The sequence below is a fragment of the Psittacula echo genome (genome assembly GCF_963264785.1).
Source record: "Psittacula echo genome assembly, chromosome: 9".
Lineage (NCBI taxonomy): Eukaryota > Metazoa > Chordata > Aves > Psittaciformes > Psittacidae > Psittacula > Psittacula echo.
The window spans coordinates 20795650-20815348 of record NC_137745.1 but is presented as its reverse complement, the minus strand read 5'-3'; the positions used below and the strand labels follow the sequence as shown (position 1 = coordinate 20815348).

The 19699-nt window shown below is 52.6% G+C and overlaps 1 protein-coding gene across 2 annotated transcripts; it reads right to left on the bottom strand.

Annotated features, from left to right (window-relative positions):
• Positions 1 to 15: 15 nt before the first annotated feature.
• On the bottom strand, positions 16 to 18451 carry COPG1 (COPI coat complex subunit gamma 1). 2 transcript variants are annotated; one of them, XM_080625334.1, is made up of 24 exons: positions 18344 to 18451; positions 15372 to 15424; positions 14532 to 14612; positions 14345 to 14416; positions 13938 to 14017; positions 13043 to 13118; positions 12797 to 12889; positions 12390 to 12476; positions 12098 to 12255; positions 11370 to 11503; positions 10601 to 10668; positions 9676 to 9864; positions 9132 to 9227; positions 7580 to 7823; positions 7147 to 7222; positions 6708 to 6811; positions 6474 to 6599; positions 5966 to 6034; positions 5474 to 5616; positions 4047 to 4218; positions 2978 to 3075; positions 1519 to 1657; positions 807 to 905; positions 16 to 283 (listed from the first exon to the last, which is right to left on the bottom strand). In XM_080625334.1, exons 1-24 carry the CDS (start codon positions 18378 to 18380, stop codon positions 153 to 155), a joined length of 2625 nt encoding a protein of 874 aa, XP_080481460.1. In that variant the 5' UTR covers positions 18381 to 18451; the 3' UTR covers positions 16 to 152. The 2 variants fall into 2 exon arrangements, with proteins under 2 accessions (XP_080481460.1, XP_080481461.1); XM_080625335.1 differs by lacking the exons at positions 16 to 283; positions 807 to 905 and adding an exon at positions 932 to 1296.
• Positions 18452 to 19699: the final 1248 nt, after the last annotated feature.

Sequence of the window (19699 nt, the reverse complement as noted above, 5' to 3'; positions counted from 1 at the left end):
TAGAAACACCGTTATTTCACAGACAGCCCCGATCCAGCCGCACTGCACAGAACACAAGAGCTGCTGCAGGGAGTGTGGTCCCTGTGCTGCTGCCACAGCCAGAAGCGATGCCCGTGGGGGTTCGGTGTTGGGACAGTCCTGGAAGAGGGGCTTTATCCAACTGAGGCCATGACCACATCCACCGGGAGCTCCTCCACACTGCGGGCAGTGACCTGCATCGTCACCGTGTCCGTCAGGACAAGCCGGGACCGGACCAGGAGGTCGTGGCCCCCCCGGAACACACCTGGGAGGGACAGCGGGAGGGAGAGGATGAGCAGGAAGGGAGAGCACATCTCAGGCCTCCCCTCCCCTGCGAGCCTGAACATGAACACTGCTGCTTCCCACAGGCAGCCCTGTTGATCCCAGCCGGGGAGACCCCTGAGCATTGCTTCCCTCTGTCATCATAGTGGACCTGGGATGACTCCTACTGCGAACCTCATGAAAACCAAGTGTGAAATGAAGTAACCCCAGCTGAGAAGAGACCAACACTCCCCCCATGACCACCAGTCACTGATCCCAGAGCTTCAGTACCCCTTGATCCAGGCTTACTCCAAACCAGGATGCCACAGATCCCAAAGACAGCAAATTCCGCCTTGCTGGAGCTGATCCCAATCCCTGTTCTATGCTTCCAGAGACAGAACCCACAGCAGGACAAGCCTCCAGATCCCACCCAGAGCACAGTGGTCTCCCTCAGATGCTCCTGCCCAATTCACTGCAGGCAGTTCTGTGTGACCCCCCCCGGGCACTGCTCCCCAGCCCGCAGGTACCTGCCAGGTACAGCGTGTGCGAGTTCTTGTTATCCGGCACCTTGTCCGAGCGCTCGCAGGGCTGCATCCCCAGGAACTTCACGATGTTGCTAACGGCCTCTGTGAAGAAAACAGAACAGGCTCCACACCACAGATATCGTAACAGGGACACAGAGAGCATCCAGAGGTGACCCAAGTCCTCCCTACATATCTGGGTTCATGCTCCTTGTCCTGAGGGACACATAGCATTGGCCAGTATCGTGGGTTTGGAGGCAAAGGCAGCATAAACCCCCCCCCCCCCACACAGCAGTTCTGTAGCTGATGCAGCAAAAGTGCAACAGAAAGATAATGGTGAATGAGTCAGACCAGGGAGGAAGCAGAGTGAAGCCGGGTGCACCTTCCTGCACAGCCTGCTTGCTTCTCTAGGGTGGATGCAGAAGGAAGAAGACATCCTGCAGGAGACACAGGTCTTCAGGAGGGCTCTGAAAGTCCTCAGGGAAGGTCTGTCTGCCTGGGATGGTAGAGTGCAAGATGCTCTTTTGCCTCCCACAATCCAGCCTGGTCCCCATAGGACCCAGGATACTCTTGGGTTTTTGAGGCCTGACCTAACTTGTTATCACAGTAACTGCAGCTCTGCATTTAACAGCTTGTGAAGGGATCTGCCCCAGCAGCCTCCCTGTGACAGACCTGAAGGGAGCCAGAAGGAATGTGAAGAGCTCAGACACTCCCTCACCTTCCAGGGTTTTAATAGCAGACAAAGTAAAGGTCTCTTCCTTTTCATACTCGTCTCCCACTTCATCCCAGGCTGCTCCAAAGTTTGGCTTCAGAACCCGCTGGATGTGATCGGCCACTGTGACCTCCAGGTCCTCGAGCTGGTGGTGGAAGGGGTTCAAGTGAAACACGGTTGTTCTTAACCCTGCTCTCTCCAGAATGGACTTTAGAGTGGATGGATGCAGGAGAGGGGCTCCACACACGGACACATCAGAGCGAGCCCTGCTTGGCCTGGGATTTCCCAGGTTTACAAAGCCAGTTCCCGTGCTGAGCACAGGCCTTGGCCTGACACAGATCAAAGTACAGACAAAAGTCCAAAACAGAGGGAAAACCCCCAAAAGCTAAGAGATAGCTGCTTGTGCTCACACAGACACAGCATTTGCTCCCTGGAATGCACTAAGCTTCTGTTTTGCCCTCCTGGTTTATCCTTTTGTAGGCTGAAGTACAGGGAGGCACTGGCAGATGCCTGCCCTCCTCTAACCCTGGGTGCTGGGCTGCTGAACTGCTGTAGCTGTGCAGGGCAGGGCCAAGCTGGCCCCTACAGGGCAGGTACCAAGGGGCCCTCAGTGCAGAGAGGGCCAGGCACCCCCTGCATTCATCTCAGCAGCCACTGCAGGGCAGGGAGAACCTCCTGGTTTGAGCTGAAACACGTGGAAGAGTTTAAAGTGTCACTCGAATGCCCTGGTGACTGGTGGGAAGCAAAGAGGGGTTAACCTTGCACATTCCACTGGGAAAACCCTCCCCCCCTCCTGTGACTCACTGCACAGCAGTGCCTTTGATCAGGCTGCAGCTGCCACAGGAAACACACAGAAAACAGCCCCTGGAGCTAACAGGCAAGCTGAGGTAGTGCCACAACATTCCTCCCTTTCCCAAGGGTAAGCACCACCCACTGTGAGTCAGTCCCAGGTTCTGACCAAGCACAAGTTCAGCTTCTTCTTCTGTAATAAACCAGCCCACCTCGAAATGGCAAAGCCTGGAAGAGAGGTGCTTCTGCAGCATCCATGCTGGGGCAAGGGGAAAAGCCCCATCTTCCCCAGAGCAAGAACAAGGATGGCAATCTCCTAGTATCAGCCAAGCCTCTAGGAGTCAAGTGTGGCACCAGGAGAGCAACTTGGAACTAAAGATGTCCAACAGCCCTTTTTGTCCACAAACCTGACTGTGCAATTGCTGGAGCCCCTAAGGAACAGTCAGCCCAATCAGAAGGGCACACCATGGCCTCCCAAAACAGGCATCCTGCACAATTAGGATACTCCAAACGAGCAAACCCACATCTGCACCCTGGGACAGACCCCACAGACAGCAAAAACCTCTTCACGTGATGCTGCCCACATCGGTGTCAGGGTCACATCACTGCTGCAGGGATCGCAAACCCCTGACAGCAGCAGTAGTTTTGATGACCAGGTTCATGTCCAGCTCCTTACCACATACTCGTCCTCATAGCCCTCGTCATCGGTCTCACCCGTGTTGGGATCACAGTCCTTGACAGTGAACTTCATCATGCAGCTGAAGGTACAGGCCACTGGAGATGGGGAGGCAAAGGCAAAGCTCAGTTACCACCAGACCTGTGCTCCCCTGTGACACAGCAGGGCTGGGAGATTTAGGCAGCTAGGTTCTCCCCATCACTGTCAGCAGCACAGGCTTAGCCAGTGACCCAGAGGGCTCTCCAATGGTTTCTGGCTCTCCAGGACAAGGTATTTATTCATAATATGAAGGCCAGCAAACAGTGATAAAGACAGGCTCATGATGGTTGTACAAACCCATAATCCTCAGATCAAATGCTACTACTGATGAACTTCAGGTTGTGCTGGGAATATTAACCATGCCCCATCAGTGCCTCCTGGAGAGGCAAGATCCTTACACTCAGGGATGCTTGCTGCACCTCTGAAATGAAAGCACCTTGCACTGCACACAGCAGCTGATGAACAGCAAAGGGGAAGCCATGACTTGTCCCCCCAAAGATGGGCACTGCTGAGTGACCAGTAGCAACACAGAGGTGAGCACTCCCAGGACACAAACCAGAGAGACCAAAGCACAAGGAAGGCCTGGTTCTGGCCAGTGACAAAAGAGGGCATGTTCAGTGCAGACAGACATCCCTGGAATTCCAGTGGTCTGAAACACCCCTTTGCTACTCAGATCCTCCGGGCACCTGCAGCACTTTACAAGTACCAGGCACCCCACACACCAACACAAATAACAGACCAGCTAAAGGACATGCCAGGGTGCACAGGAGATAACAGCAGAGAGCTGAACACTCATCTGCCAGGTCCCACAGCCTGACTCGATAGCACTGCAGCACAAGGGAAGCAGGAGAGAAGGGAGGCCTGACAGCCCCAGGCGGCAAGGAGAAGTCATGCTCAGCATCACTGAGGGCTGCACCCACACACGGGCTATAAATATCTGGCTCGGATGCAAGGTAGAGCGTGTGGGGGTGAGCAGCAGGGTACGCTTAATTGGGGGATGTCAGGCAAGCAGAGAGGGCAAACTGCTCACCTGCTGTAGGATCCTCCTCAGACAGAGCCACCAGCGTGTAGCAAGTTCCCGGCTGGTTGTACACCAGGGTTTTGGCAGGGACATAGCCAATGACCTCATAGCCCTCAGTCGGCTCCATCTGCACAGTGACATTCTCCAGGATCTGGTCGTTCAGGGTGTTGGTGCAGTCAAACTGAAGAGGGAAGGGGAAAACAGCAAGAGCTTGAAGCTGCTCACTGTGGTTCTGACACTTCAGGCAGTGGGAGCATGGTGCCAGCTCCTGAACCCCAGCTCCTTGTCTCAGCAGCACACCTCACATCAGTGGCTGCTCACAGGGCTCCTGGGCCAGCTTAGTCACAGAGCCACTGACTGACAAGTGCTCCTTTAAATGCTTCAGGGGAGAAACTGAAACCATACAGGGGACCCCAATGCTTCAGCAAACTTTTTTTAAAGGAAACACCACAAAGTGAGCCAATGAACTATCCAATGCTGCCCTCTGCACGGATTGAGCAAGGTCAGGGATGTGTCAGCTTCTGCCTGTTTTCATTCAGCAGCCAGTTGGAGCTTTATCCTCTAAGTGTACTTTGTCCTTTCCCCCGGGATGGTAATTCTCAGGTTAACTCTTTGCTGTATGGCAATGGGTGCTGTGCTGCCTGCATCTGCTCACTTGATGCTACAGGGACACAGCGCCCCACAGCAGATGGGCAGATGATCCTTTGCACAGCTCAAAGCAGGGGCAGTTTGAGCAAGTTTCAGCAAGACTAAACTTGCTGATCAGACTTTGTTCTGGCTGCAGTGACACATCACTTAACCTCATACAACTGCATCTGGTGGATGGACAACAGAAATAAAGATCAGGCCCTGCAAGGACTGTGTAAGCAGTTCTGAGCTCTTGAGGAAGGAGCCGGCTAAGGACAAGACTTTGCTGCTCACAGCTGTGCAGGACTCGCTGTGCCTCCATCTCCCCAAGGCCCAGGCAAAGATGCTGGCACATCACTCCTAACATCTCACGTGTAGCAGACAAGGCCAAGAAGCACCAGCAACTACACAGGCTAAACTAAAATGTAGGAATGAAGAGCTTTCCCCTCCACATCCCTTTCTTGGGTGCCCTCTTCAGCCTCTCAGACACAGTAAGTTTCACTCTTTTATGCCCAAAACACATGCTTGGGGACCCTGAGGAAAGAACACAGCTCCCCTGCTCACTGCTCAGTGAGAACAGCCCCATCTAGTGCTTGATCTGACTGTACCTGTAAGCACTGTCCAGCCACATACTCCCCAATTCATTTTTCCTGGGGCTCTGTGCACTGGATGAGAAGCTAAGGATTCCCCATCGCAGTGATGGGCTTTGAACACACATATCCCTGAGCTGTTTCTTCCCAGTGGAGCTTTTAGCCAGGCAGGAGCTCAGTTTTGAGCATCTTGCAGCGCTGCACACCAGAGCCACCCACCTGGAACACCATGTGGCTGACAAAGGTGTGCTTGGTGCAGCGAACCACGTACTCCGTCTCCAGCTCTGTCAGGGCAACGGGCTCTGGGGAAGACTTGAAGAGTGGGCCCAGGCCCCGGAACTCTGGGATGGCCCCCAGTTGCTCTGAAACAGAGGACACAGAAACCATTGCCTTCCCCAACCCACAGGAGGGAGTCAGCAGCTTCAAAGCCTGCATTAAAGCCATCAGAGGCTGCTGCAGCAAGGAACTATCCATTAAACATCCATAAACGTTCACCAGGGACTTAAAATAAGGCAGAATTATCCTTTGCCCACATCTACTGCAAGACAAAGAACATGACTGCAGGCACCCCCACCCCAGGAGCAAACAGTTCACACAGTGAACAGTGGGGACTTTGTGTCAGTCTGAAAAGAGCTGGGCAGGAGGCAGAGGGACTGAGGCAGGCTCAGCAAGAGGGGACTGAGGAATAGGAGAGGCCTTGCATCAGTTTACCTTGGAATATTTCTTGCCGTGTTGCTGCCACCTTCTCTGGCTGTTTGACCACAGCAACGGGGGCATTTTCTGAAAAAGAAAATATTTATTTATAATAAATAAATTAATAACCCCAGAAGATTTGTAGGTGAAGACCAAGAAGCAACTGAATCGGGAAACAGATCAATGTTTGGAGATGGATTTGGCTGAGGAAAGGGAAAGAGCTCATCTCTCATCTTGCTAAGGACTGGACAGCAGCATTTTGCTTCCTAAACCCCTCTGGAACTGCAGCAGCTCCAGGGGCTATTACCAAATAGTAATATTATTAGCAGTGGGACTAAACCAAAACATTAATAGGGGAGCAACCAGATTTGCTGGCCTCAGTCTTCACAGAAGATGTAATCCCACACCATTCAAACAGGATGGAGCTCAGCAGTTCCCAGCAAGCCCAATGCAGTCTGTTGTCTGAGGGCTGGAGTGCAAGGGAATTATCAGCAGGCTGGACCAGCATTCAGGGATTGCTCCTCACCTGCTCTCTGCTCGATGACAGGAGCTGTTGCCAAAGGAACGGATTTCAAGTCAAAGGGTTTCTCGGAGGGCTCCAGGGTGTACTGGTGCAGAGCCCTCTCCAGGCCAGGAATGGACACTGTCAACCCTGCAGACAGAACCCAAAGGTCACCAAAACCACAGCCAGTGCCAGCTCTGTGTCACCTGTTAAGCCAGGGAAGAGGTACAGCTTTGTTTTGAGGCATTCCTGCATTACCATTCAGGATGTACCCAGCATTGAGGGCTTTCTGCTTCTGCTCCAGAACATTCAGGTAGAAGGTAGCTCTGTCTCTCACTTCGTTGTCATCATCCATCACACACCTGAAGGAAAGTGGAAATCTTCCTTCAGTGCAAGGCAGCAGAGTCCACATGAATGAATCCAGGTGACTAAGTCACTTTACAGGGCCAGAAAGAACATGCCATAGGAAACAACCACCAATCTACTAGTAATTGTATTAGAACAGCAATCATCTGCCACACGTGGTTTCATTCCACTTTGCTGTGCTGAATGCAGCTGTGATCCCATCCCAGGTACCCACTGCACCTTCTCAGATCCAGAGCTGCAAAAGGCTAGACATGTGTGGGGATGCTAGGAAGCTCTCAAGTGAACAGGGGTTTTCATCCAGGATGTTGAGAAACTCTGAGGTACAACTCACCTTTTCAGTAACACCAAGATACTGGGTAACATCTCCTCATTCTGGGCTCCAAACTTGGCCAGGGCACTTACAGCACCTGCAGCACATGAAAGCAGATTTAGAAAGCAAAGAAATCAGCTGAAGTTTCCTGGCCTTGAACAAATGCCACATCAGAGATGCTAGCACTGGTAATGCATTACTGTGACTAGGAAGAGGCAGGTGTATTACAGCAAAGTGCCTGCAAACCTGCCCTGTCTGGTTTCAGAGGCACTGCATCTCCCTCCCCACTCTCAGCTGCAGGCCACCTCTTCCATCAACACTGCTGCAGGATCTCTGCTATGTAAAAAGATCTGCTCAGGACTAGAGCAAATCACAATCCTCAGATCAGAGGATTCACACACTGCATTTCCCTAAGGCCCATCACCAGGCAGACAGCTTCCCGTCTGCCTCTTACCTGCCCGCACTTCCTCATGCTCCAGGACAACCCTGTTGTAGATGAAGCGGATGTATTTAGAGGGGTTGTTGGTTTTGGGCCCTTCCTGCCCCAGGAGGTGCAGGATCCGTGTGGCCAGCACTGTGAACTCGCAGTCCTCGATGAACTCGCAGAGGTGAGACAGGCCAGTTTCCTTGCTCTCCGAGTTCTCCTCGATGATGCTGATGATGCAGTCCACGATGGCTCGCTTGTACTCAAAGCCACCCTAAGGAGCAAGAGGGAAGTGTTCAGCTAGAAATCTTAGAAGTGTTTGAGAGACTCTGAACTGGCCAGACAGGAAAGCATTTCCTTCAATAGGTGCCTCACACTCACTGCTTCTAAGCTGTGTTTGACGGGACAGGGGCAGCAATGCTGCCCCCACTTCTGATCCCATTTACACCCAGAGATGTAGTCAGCTAATACTCAAGCTGTCTTGCCAGCTCTTATCAGGATGGCTGTAGTGAAGAAAAACAAGAGGGTAAAAGAATCCATCCACCTGATACCTCCTTCAAAATCCTCTGCTGCTACAATCAGTGGATAAAAACAGCCATATGGGAGGAGAAAAAAAACACACCAGACATTTGAGGATGAATCACGAGAGAAATACATTAAGCATCATACCTGCCACTGCAGGACCCAGCAAACAGCCCCATCAGTGTGGGAAGACAGGCAAGCAATCCCTGCCAGGCACAGCCCTACCCCAACATGTGTTAATGCTCAGTTATCTTCAGATAGTGTTTACCAGTGTCCTCGACACACACCAGGGGATTAAAGTGCACTGTCCTCTGCCAATCACAGTGCTGGGTATTGGGGGATCTTTCTGGAGCTACTTTGGGTTTTATAAAAGCTTTAAACCAGAACGGTCTGAATGGAGAAGCCACGTTCAGATTGATACCATCCACCCACAGAAAACCTGGGAAAGGAGAATGGTGCATTTATCACAGCAGCAAACAAGAGGCTGGAATTGGCAGAAGTGATGTCAGAGCAGGCAGTGGTGCCAGCTGTGCTCCGGGCATGTCAGCCGGGTTACAAACAGCCTCAGCAAACCTCTGCAAAGCTGCCTTTCTGCCATTTATGTCTGACTGAATGCAGAGAATGGTTGTAGGTCCTCGTGATCCCTCCGCTGCCACAGCACAGAGAACTGAACAAAAGCGCTCCCATGTCATCAATAAATAGGTTGCTTTCAGATCTTTGTGTACAAGACAAAACTTCTTGGAATTTGCTGTCAAAGTATAAAAGAAAGCTGGTTCAGATGTGGAACAGACAGGGGCTGCCAACAGATCTGCTGCTGCCTGCATTTGCTTTTAGAGCTAATAACCCCCAGGAAAATCAAAGAATGAAAACCACAGTACAGCTATGCCTGTGCACAGAACCATGGTGCACAGCTGGCCACTGCTGCCAGTTAGCTGCAAGCCTTTAGAGAGGCTCTTACCAAGTGCTGTGCAGTAAAAGCTGGGCTCTCACAGGGCCCCAGTGCACTCCTGCAGTTCACACACACCAACAAGGAGCACAAAGCAGTGCCTTGCACACGTACCTCTTCCCGAAGCATAGTGAAGAGGAAGTTCATGAGGACAGCGTGCTTGCGAGGGTACTTCTGACACAGCGCGTTGATGGCCTGCACCACTACCACCTACAGCAAAGAGAGGCAAGGGAAAAGGGATTCTGTCTCACCAGGCAGGAAAAAACAGTTGAATTTGTCAGTTCTGTGCTAGTCCCCAGCCTGGAAACTATGGTTTTGCCTTTACTTATCCAACAAATGCAGTCCCAGGAAGTAAAATCCTAGGGACTGGAAGAGATTGACTGTTATGCACAGGGCAGCCCCTAGCAAAAGCCCACACAGAAAAGAAGTGAAGAGATTTAATTCTCAAAGGGCTTTCCCCAGAAGAGGGCATGTGACTCTGGAGCTGGGTGCTGTGTGACCGAGGCATGGCTTAGGCTGATAGCCTCAGATTCTTTCTCCTCACTGCAAACACTTTGTGGCTCCTGGCAGCAGCTCCATGCAGGTTCCAGGGTCCACAGACACGGACAAGGACTAAGGAGCTTCTTCAGGAATCTGCGTTTCCCTCCTCCTTCCTTACCTTGAACTCATCCGAGATCTCTGACATGAAAGAGGAGATCTGCTTCATGAGCCGGTCGATGCTGCTCTCACTGCCCGTCTTCAGCAGCGTGGTGATGGCCAGGGTGGCAATGCTGCGGTTGGAGTCTGTCACAAGGTTCTCCAGGTCCAAGTTACAGGCAGTCACAGCAGATGGGTGCTTCATGGCCACCTAGAGCAGAGAAGGAAGAGTGGAAATCACTCAATAGACGCAGAAGGCCCAGCTGGCAAAACCCACCAACTCTCTATAGGCTTTCACTCCTTGCTGGAAAATAAATGCTACAGATTGCACATGAGGATCCTCTCAAACAAACAACAAGTAGGCTGAGGTTAAAGTAACCAGTTATTCCTTCCTGCAGATCTGCATCTCTTGCTGCAAGAGAAGCAATAGTAATACACTATCTTTTACTATTTTTAACTTGTTCTCTACATATTATGAAAAGAAAGCTCTGAGCTCTCCACAAAAACAGAGCGAGCCTTGCTGTGCAGAACGGCTCTGTGGGCGGAAGCACAGCAGTTACAGACACTGACAGTCTGTCTGTTTCTTTAGAGCTTACGGGGTCAAAGGAAAAGCTACAGCAAAGATTGTCACAGCACAGGCAAGAGGCAGCATCGAGGTTTGATCCCTGTTTCACAAGGAACTCCTTCAGCACGGCAAGTTCAGAAGGAAAAGCAGTAACACATAAGACCAGTGACACCCTCAGAGAGACCTGTGACACTGATTGCCTTTTTTTGCCCCCTCTCCTTCTGTAAAGTGTTCTTTGAGGCTTTATTCCACTCCAAAAGCAAGGAAATGTGAGGCTGCAGCCCAGGGTAGAGGTTATTCACACAAAATCATCACAGAATCTGTCCCCCTTTCTCCCAAGTTCTGCACCTCCCTGCACATGGGAACGTCTCACAGCCCCTACCTTGTTAAGGGTCCGGACTGCCGCATACCTCAGTGCTGCTTTGGGGGAGCTGCAGAACAGCTGCAGAACTGCAAGGTGGAAAAACCAACAAAGGAAGATGTTCAGGCAATCCAGTACTGACAAGTGCTCATACCTACAGCAAGAGCTTCAACAAAGAGGCAGCTGCAAGCACAAGACAACTAGGAGCATGCTTAAGCAGCAACTAGGAATTCACCAGCTTCTTCCCCATTGTCTCCTTTGCCACACATTCCTGATCACAGCTCGCTCTTACCCACCTCCCTCTGTTCCCACAGTGCTGCTGTCTTTTAAAGGATAGCCAATGCCATCACCTTTAATCTTTGATCAATTTGAAACACTGCTCCCCATTCCTATGTTTCTGTCGCAGGGCTGGCCCATAAAGGGCATCCTCCTGGTGCAGAGAGCTGACACAGCCTCCTCCCTGCCAACAGTCCCAGCTCAGTGAACGTCTGAACTGGACTGAGCTGGGAAGGCAGGACCCCAACACCCTGGCTTCTTGCACAGTTACACTCAGGGAGATTTATCAGTTAGAATTCAGCCCCATTTCAAGACTCCTACAATAACCCACACTTGAACACAGCAGGAGCAAAGCTATTCACACGCACCACAGGCTCTCAGCAGCAGCATAAAGCAATAAAGGGTTGGGCGGCATTACAAGCCTGAAACTATACAAGGTCTTTGTTTTCAGGGGCAATCTGGAAGTGTCACCACTGCAGGCTCACAGCCTCCTCGCCCTGAGGGTCACATTTACCTGAGACAGCCGGAGCCAGCTCTTTGGCTGTGCAGTTGGGCAGGTTCACGATGGCAGATGCAGCTTCATAGACCACCATCTCATGCTTGTTCCTCAGGCAGCTCTCGATGAAATCAAACAGGGGGCTGTCACGGCTAGGGGACAAAAACCCCACGAGAACAAGTTAAACCAAAGGTGCTAACAGAAATAAAGAACCCAGCAGCAGACACGCAGGTCCCAGAGGCTGTGGGAAGGTAAAAGCAACCACAAATCCACTATCCCTGGATTTTGCAGTGGTCATTATACCACACTTGCAGCATGCTTGGGCTGGAAGTCAGGCTGCCTTCAGAGAAGGCACCCTCTGTCTTACAGGCTGAAGGGGATCTCCCTCATCCCTCACACAACAAGAGCTGACTGTCCACACCACAAGTCTTATCCTGCAGGAGGCCACACTGCATACATGGCAGCCAAATAATTACAGAAGACAAAATGAGATAGGATATCTCACTAAAGAACAGCTATGCAGAACAGTCCAAACAAATAAGAAAATATTCAGTGTGCAAGCATAGAGATGAAACTCATGGAAGCCATCTCGTAACTACCACGAAAGCATCCTTCATAATAATAGAGTAGAATCTGCATGCTGATCTTCAAAGACAGAAATAATTGCCCTGATGAGATGGCCAGTGAGCCCGCAAGAGGAGATGGAAGCAGAACCTGAGGAAACGCTCCCAGCAGAGCCCCCTCACCTGCCAGCCTCCTCCTCCAGCAGCTTGCTGGCTACTCGAATCATCATGCAGTAGGCAAAGGGTGACTTGAGGCCATGGCGCGTGAACTTGCTGAGCATCTTGTTGACAGCCAGGCGGTCGTTCTTGCGCACGTGGTACAGCAAGCCCAGAGCATGGTACTGCACAGGGAATGAGACTGTCACAACCCCATGGTGTGCTCTGCCCCCTTCATCCTCTCTGCTGCACAGACTGGCAGTTTGCTCTGCTCCCAGCTGCTGCTTGCTATTCCCTGTGTTAGTGGAGAGTCTCCTACCTGCACCATGATGTTGTCACTGGAAGCTGCCTCCTGAGCCTCATTCACCCAGCGTTTCACCACATCGTAACTGGTCTTCAGCAGGTGCTGGGGGAGACAAAGTCACAGACAACCCATGACAGGACGAAGGAAGTGCTGGGAATCGCAGTTCATGCTAAGAAGCAACAAGCCTTCCCCCATGAGGCTGCTGCTGGCAGCACCTTATAGAAGAGTGAGGGATCAGCACACAGAGACCTGGCCATTATGGCTGCAGCCTCAAGAGGCTCATAATCTCTCACAAAGTCAGTGCCAGTCCCTCAGTTCACAAAGACAGGCGCAGCAGCAGTGACACCCTGAAACTCCCACATCTCCAGTCCCACCACAGCCAAACTCTTCCCAGCCTGAGTGCCTCTGCAGGGAGTACATACCAGGGAGGACACCAGAGCAGAGCTGGATACGCTTGGCACTTTGTCCACGATGGCCTGCTTCATGTAGCGCTCAATGGCCTGCAACATGGTGCTCTGCAGGGAGAGGGAAACCCCAGCTGAGAGGGAAAGCCATTGGGAGTGTGAAAGGGGAGAAGCACAGGCATAAAAAGCAGAGTGTGAGGTGGAATGGGGGAAAGTAGGGAAAGTGAAAGGCCCAGGGCTGCCCAAGGGAACAGCAGCACTTACATCAGTGATCTGACAGAGCGCTCTCACAGCAGGGCCTCGGTAGTTGTCATCCTTCCCAGTCATGTCTTTGGTTAGGCTGATTGGAAACAGAAAGCTCTCAGAGCTGCACTCCTGAGCAGAGCTCACACAGTGCACACAGAGCAGCAGGCAGCCAGCACCACAGCTCAGTGCCAAGCAGGCAGCTCAGGAAGGAGGAAAAGCCAGCGCTTCAGGTTCCAAACCCACCAGCAGGCTGTGTGGGCTCCTGAGCACCAAGCAAGGCCAGAGCATACACACAGATACCACTGAGGTATTTGCCTGCATTACTGAAGGCTCATTCCTGCCCTTTCCCCAGGGTCCTGGTCAGTGTGAGACCATCTGTGAAGGGATGGGAGTTCATCACATCACAGCACTTGGCTCACACCCTCAGGCTCCTGTCTCCGCACACCAGCCTTTCAGTGGGATGATCAGCAATTCAGGAACAACTCACAGGGAATTTTGCTGCCAGGTGAAGCTGCACCCTGTGCTGCTCGAGGAGCAGTAAACCCTTGTCTACCTGCAGAAAGCCTTGGGATTTCTGCCAGACATCTACTAAAAGCTTCAAGGTATCCAGACAGGGAAGTAGGAGTTAATGAAACAGCCTTTGGCAAACAGGACAAACCATCAGTGCTGACATATCATGTAACCAAAAGAGACCATCCAAACACCCATGGGCATGGGATGTGGGGACACAGCACAGTTCACATGCATCACCAGGAGCTCAGTGTCTGTACTTTAATGGTCCCTTTTAAAGGAAAAATGCCTCACCAAGGGCATTCCTTGTTCTCACTCTGCTTAGGGACAAGTTATCTGCAAGAGGCTGGACAGGCACTGGAGGACACGTGAATATGACAGTAAGAAAAGTGAAGCGACTGACCTGCTGGTAACAATGATCACATCTTCTGCAATCGAAGACATCTCTTTGATAGTCAGGTAACACATCCTGCGAAGAGTTGGCTGACAAGAGGGAAGACAGACATCAGCTGGGAGGATCCCAGATAGAAAGGGATCTCAGTTTTCCCTGCTTCCATGATTTTATTGTGAAGATCAAGAAGAACCTGATACCTTCAGAGAGCCCCAATGCCCATGTGTAAAACATGTGCAAGCCCCATACTGATTAACAAAACACCTCTTCCTCATTCTACCCTTCCCACCCAGATCAGGCAGCTCCAGGCAGGTTGGAAATGCTGATTGTATAAAAACACACATCTCCAGGCTGAAAAAGACACTGTTGACAGCTTGTCCCACCAGGCAAATACAGCAGAAAACAACAAGCAGACTTACATCATTGGACTGGAACAGCTTGGTCATAGCAAAGAAGGATTCTGTAGCTTCCATGACACCAAGGTGCTCCCCCTAGAAGATGTTTGGAAGGAAGGAAATCCCAGTTATCATAACCAGCTTTGGGCCTGTTGCATGTGTCTCTATAGGTGTAGATTCTATTTATAGGTGTGGACTTTCTCTCCCTTACCTGGTTTATGAGATACAGGATCTTGGTGAGGATATGAGCACATTTTCGTGGGTTTATAGGAGTCTCATTAAATACTCGTGCCTGGAAACAAAGCACAGACAAGGCTGCTGGCACCAGTACCCCTCGCAAACACCATCCTGTCTGGTCTTGGCCACTGATACAAACAACACAAGGTATGGCAAGATCCTTAATGACTTTGGATCAGATTCTCCTTAATTCCTGCTAAACAGCTGTGTCAACAGCCTGGCATTGCAAATCCAAGTGCAATCAAGGTTTAAAGGCCAGATCCTCATCACACTTTCCCTCCCACCAGTCTGGCCTGTGTCCTAGCTCTGGCTGTGTGCAAGATGCACATGAGCCTTGCAAGGCTGATGGGAGCCAACACCATTCACAACATCACAAGCAAAGAGACAACACAAACAGCGGGGGCTGGGGACTGAGAAGTTCATCTGCTGTCCAGCAGAAAGGAAATTCAGAGCAGATCTACAGATTACTCAGTAACCACTCACACCCTACTCGTTAACTTTGTCACCTACAAGACACTTGGGGTATCCAAGGCCAATTTCCCAACTTTCCTGGTTTAGGGTGAGCTTGCCCAGGTAAGTTTATTCATTTCATCACCGGTTATAGCTCACAGTCTCTGATTTGTTACAGAGAACATTCCTGCCTTCTCCCTCCCCTCCAACAATAAAACAAGCACGAATGGGAGCGCTGCCCATTTCTTTCAGCAGGACTGTAACAAACCCCCTTCCCTTGCTGAAGCTCTCCAGTGACTGACTCAAGAGAGGGAGACACTCCATCCACAAAGGGGTGCACAGAGGAGATCTCCTGTGGGTTTACCTCTTGCAGCACTGCACTCTTCTCCAGGTGCTGGAACGGGTTGGAGCCCCCACCTGAAAAACAGAGGGAGTAAAGCTCTTTCTAGGGATAGTGCTATGAGAAAGCAACTTTCTAACCATGCCCATGCTTTAGAAACAGAGCGAGCATTTTGGGATAACTTTCATCATGAACACCAAGCAACTAGAGCTCCCTTTTTGAAGTCCTATTCATTGCATGTCCTCATAGCAGTTAGGGGAGGCAGAGTAGACGGGACATTCTTTGATTGCCATCCCCTGCTAGCCACCAACCTGGTAGACTGATCAGCTGTAAAGTAACTGCTCCACTGCAGTTCCTAAAGACCTATGTGCAGCCCTGGGCTGAGAGCTTGCTGGTATCAGAGCATCAGTAAGACAGGCCTAGAAACAAAAGCTCAGCAAGAAGAGGCATCACTTGCCAGACTGTCAAGTCAGGAGGGCTTTAGCCCTCCCTTACAGATCAACCAGGAAGCCACCGGTAAAGTATTTTTGGCTCTATCTCTAATGAGGAGAACAAGAGAATGGACCAGTGAGCCTGGGCCCAGAGTAACTTCCATTGTTCCACTTAACAGAACAAATGCTATTAAATAATTAACCCCCTCACAAATTAAGGACAAGATAATCAGAGGGGAAAGCACTATCACCCTGCATGGTCTCTATTAGCTTGGCTCCTAAGCCTCTCAAGCTGTAGCTTTTCAGAAGCTGGCAGTTACCGATAAGCAGGTTTTCATTAGTACCTATGTTCCACCTGGCCCTGGGACAAAATGCAGTGAGTTCCAGCACTGCTCCAACATTTAACAAGCCTGATCTGCTGGAGAACAAGGACACAGCTCCTGGGCCCAGCTCTGACCTGACCCGGGCCTGAAGCACCCTACACTGGTGCCAGGAGGCTTTGCATGAGCAAGGCTTACACTGGAAGGCAACATGTCTGCACTCGTGCTCCTTCCCAGATCATAAACTGCCCTCCTCTGGCTCAGGAGAAGTCTACAAATGCAGGCAGGAGCTGAACAAAGCAGACACTTAGGTGGGGCTGAGGAAAGAAGAAAACAAGGGGAAGGACAACACCAAGGTCTCTGGTGTGAATATGAGCCAGTTCTAGCAGAAACATGTGAACATGCTCCCAAAACCTGCCCAGCACCACAGCACTTCCCGTGGCCCAAGCACATCTATGATCTCTAAATCAGGCAAGAGCAACAAAGCATCACCTCATCATCTGTCATAGCACTAAGGAGCTGGAAATACACTGCCCATGAGGTCTCGGTCCTCACAAGCACCCTGTGTCCGAGCACTCTTCCATCAGGGGAGGAGGACACCGGGAAGCAAAGGCTGTGTTCAGTCACCTCGTACCAGGTGACTAACAACAACCTGGAACAGCCACGGACCAAGCAAAGGCCTTGGAGCAATTGTGTGCCCAAAATAACATCTCCAAGTGCCTTGCTGAGAGCCAGTGGAAGCAGCTCATCCATGGCTACATAAACCAGACATGGAGAGCAAAGGCACAGAAGCCAATTAAGCAGACAGTCACCTTAACAGGAAGACAGTCCTGTTAACCCTCATGTGGGACGAACAGGGATACAAGGCTTGTAAATTAGGGGATGACACACTCCATCTAACACCAAGAATGACAAGTGCTCAGGGTGTACGTTTTGGACATACAAAATCCACAGGAGAAAGGCACTTGCAGTAAATGCTAAGAATCTTCATCTGAGACAGAAGAAATAGGATGAGAAGTAAATCCCAGCATCCCAGCCTGGTTTGGTTAGAGGGGACCTTAAAGCTCCTCCAGTTCCAAACCCCTGCCAACACCTTCCACTAGAGCAGCTTGCTCAACAAAATGCAACAGCGAATTAAAGCACGGAAGCTGCAGCAGCAGCAGGAGGAGAGCTCTGTGAGCGCTTGACATGAACAAAATCACCACGAGTCAGCACCATCAGACAAGGAAATGCATCTCCTGCCAGCCTTGGGCACAGGCAATGCCAGTACCTTGAAGCATGTGGCAGGTACAGATGGGTACAGCCCCAAAACAAAAGCCAAGCGCAATTCCCCTCCAACAGCTGCCCCACTAAATTCTCCGCTTATCAAGACTGACCGAAGGCTCTGGACAAGGAAAGCAATGGCAAAGTGTTCAGTGCTCATGCAACTCAACAGCAAGCTCGGTCCCATGGAACAACCACTGGATTTACACCGAACCTGTTTGCTCAGGACGCACTGCTCTGTCACACAGAGAACAAGGAGTGCAGACAGCTTCGCAGGGAGAGGAAAACAGCACCAGGCACAAGCATGAAAGGAAACACTGTCCTATCTAGCCTCGACTCTGCCTGAATTACACACCCCATAGAACATCAGTCTCTCCTTAGTACTCAAACCTGAAGCTTTGGAAGGCCAAGCAACCTCTCTGTGTGTCTTCACTGCCCTCAGCCCTTCAGCTCCACTGAAGGCTGCAGTGATCTTTGTGTGTGCCAGAAACATAAGCCGGATTCTCCTCTGCCTCAGCGCCTGGTCTGTGAGCTGGGTAACCATGAACAGGGCTAGAACACCCCACGAGGAGTCCCGGGCTCCACACTGGGGGACGCAGCAGATAACCTCGGTGTGCTGTGCACTGTGGCTGGCTTAGCCTCCAGCTGCAGCAGCAGCAGCACGGCAGCAGCTCCCCATTGCCGCAGGGGCTCCCCTCGCAGTTCCCCATTGCCGCAAAGGCCTTCCCTCGCAGGCCCCCACTGCCACAGAGGCCTCCCCTCGCAGGCCCCCACTGCCACAGAGGCCTCCCCTCGCAGGCCCCCACTGCCACAGAGGCCTCCCCTCGCAGGCCCCCACTGCCACAGAGGCCTCCCCTCGCAGGCCCCCACTGCCACAGAGGCCTCCCCTCGCAGGCCCCCACTGCCACAGAGGCCTCCCCTCGCAGGCCCCCACTGCCACAGGTGTCTCTAGTCCCACCCGGGATCCCCCGCGCCCCCTCACCCGACTCCTCGTCCTTCTTGTCGAACTTCTTCAGCATCGTGATGGTGACGCCGCCGCCCCAGCCCCGTGGCACCGCCGGTACCGGAGCCCCCGCCGCCGCCACCCGCCCCTTCCTGCCCCGCCCCTTCCTGCCAGCCTGTCACCGGAGCCACACTGCGCAGCCGCGGCACCACCCCCGGGACGTGGCTCCGGGCAAGCCGCGGGGAGTCATTGACAGGAGGAGAGGGCGGGGCCGATTGGGAACGGCGCGGTCTGATTGGTGGAGAGGCGGGGGCGGGGCTAGGGGGAGCCCCGGGATTGGTGGGGGCCGTCGGTACCGGGACACGCTGGTACCAGGGATACACTGGTACCGGGCGCACTGGAGGAGACACAGAATAGGGGTCGTCACACTGGGACGGGGAGGGGACACGGGGATCCCTGGAGAGACACTGGGCAGGGGAAGGGAAAGAGGGCACCGAGGAAGACAATGGGGCCCCAAGGGACACCCTGGGGCTCAGCGAGGGGAGATGGGGCAGTGAGCAGGACACTGGGACTGCAGTGAGCAGGAAGGGGGATCCTGGCAGGGGTTCAGTGCCCCGGGGGACAAGGGGGTGCAGTGGGGAGAACCCCTTCTGGGCATGGGCATTGGTGCCCTGGAGCGTGCACTGGAGCGTCCCTCCTGTCCCCGCTGCCACCGCCACCCGCAGACGCGGGATCCAGCGCAGGAAGGCAAAGTACCCCGCACCCATCCCACCACCTCACCCCAGCCCGCCCGTGTATGGCTCATCCGCTCACCCGCTACCACAACACGGGGTGTGGGGGCACCCCAACTGCTCCTGGCCCCTTCCCAAAGCCGGTGCCCGCTCCGAGGCGCAGGGGCTGCACTCACCCTCCAGCGGGTACTCCCCAAAGGGCATGGCCGTATCCCACCAGGTCCCGCAGCCCCGAGGTTTGCACCTCGCTGTACTTTGCACAGAGGCCGCTCCCGCTGCCCTTATCTCCCAGCGCCGGTGAAGACGGTGACGCCGGCGCCGGCAGCACAGCACCATGTCCAGGCCAGGTCGGACAGAGCTTGGAGCAAGCTGCTCCAGTGGAAGGTGTCCCTGCCTGTGGCAGGGGTTGGAGCTGGAGGAGCTTTAAGGTCCCTTCAACTCAAACCACTCTGGGATTCTGTGACTCCATAAACCACAACAAGTCGTGTTTGATGCCACCTTTAATAGTGCACATTCACCAGTTCTGGTGCCAGGGCTCATGGAGGATGTTGTGTGCTGCGGCCACCCAGGGACAGGTGGGATGTGGGAAACCTGCCCAGCTGGATGTGCCCCTTTGGAGACACCCCAGTGCCAAGTGAGCTGGGACCCAGGCACAGGAACCCGG

Coding starts and splice junctions, on each gene's coding strand:
- COPG1 (XM_080625334.1), bottom strand. CDS start 18,380: ATGCTGAAGAAGTTCGACAAGAAGGACGAGGAGTCGG. Junction 12,256..12,389: donor GTGACAACATCATGGTGCAG/GTAGGAGACTCT, acceptor TTCCCTGTGCAG/TACCATGCTCTGGGCTTGCT. Junction 284..806: donor GCACACGCTGTACCTGGCAG/GTACCTGCGGGC, acceptor TGTCCCTCCCAG/GTGTGTTCCGGGGGGGCCAC.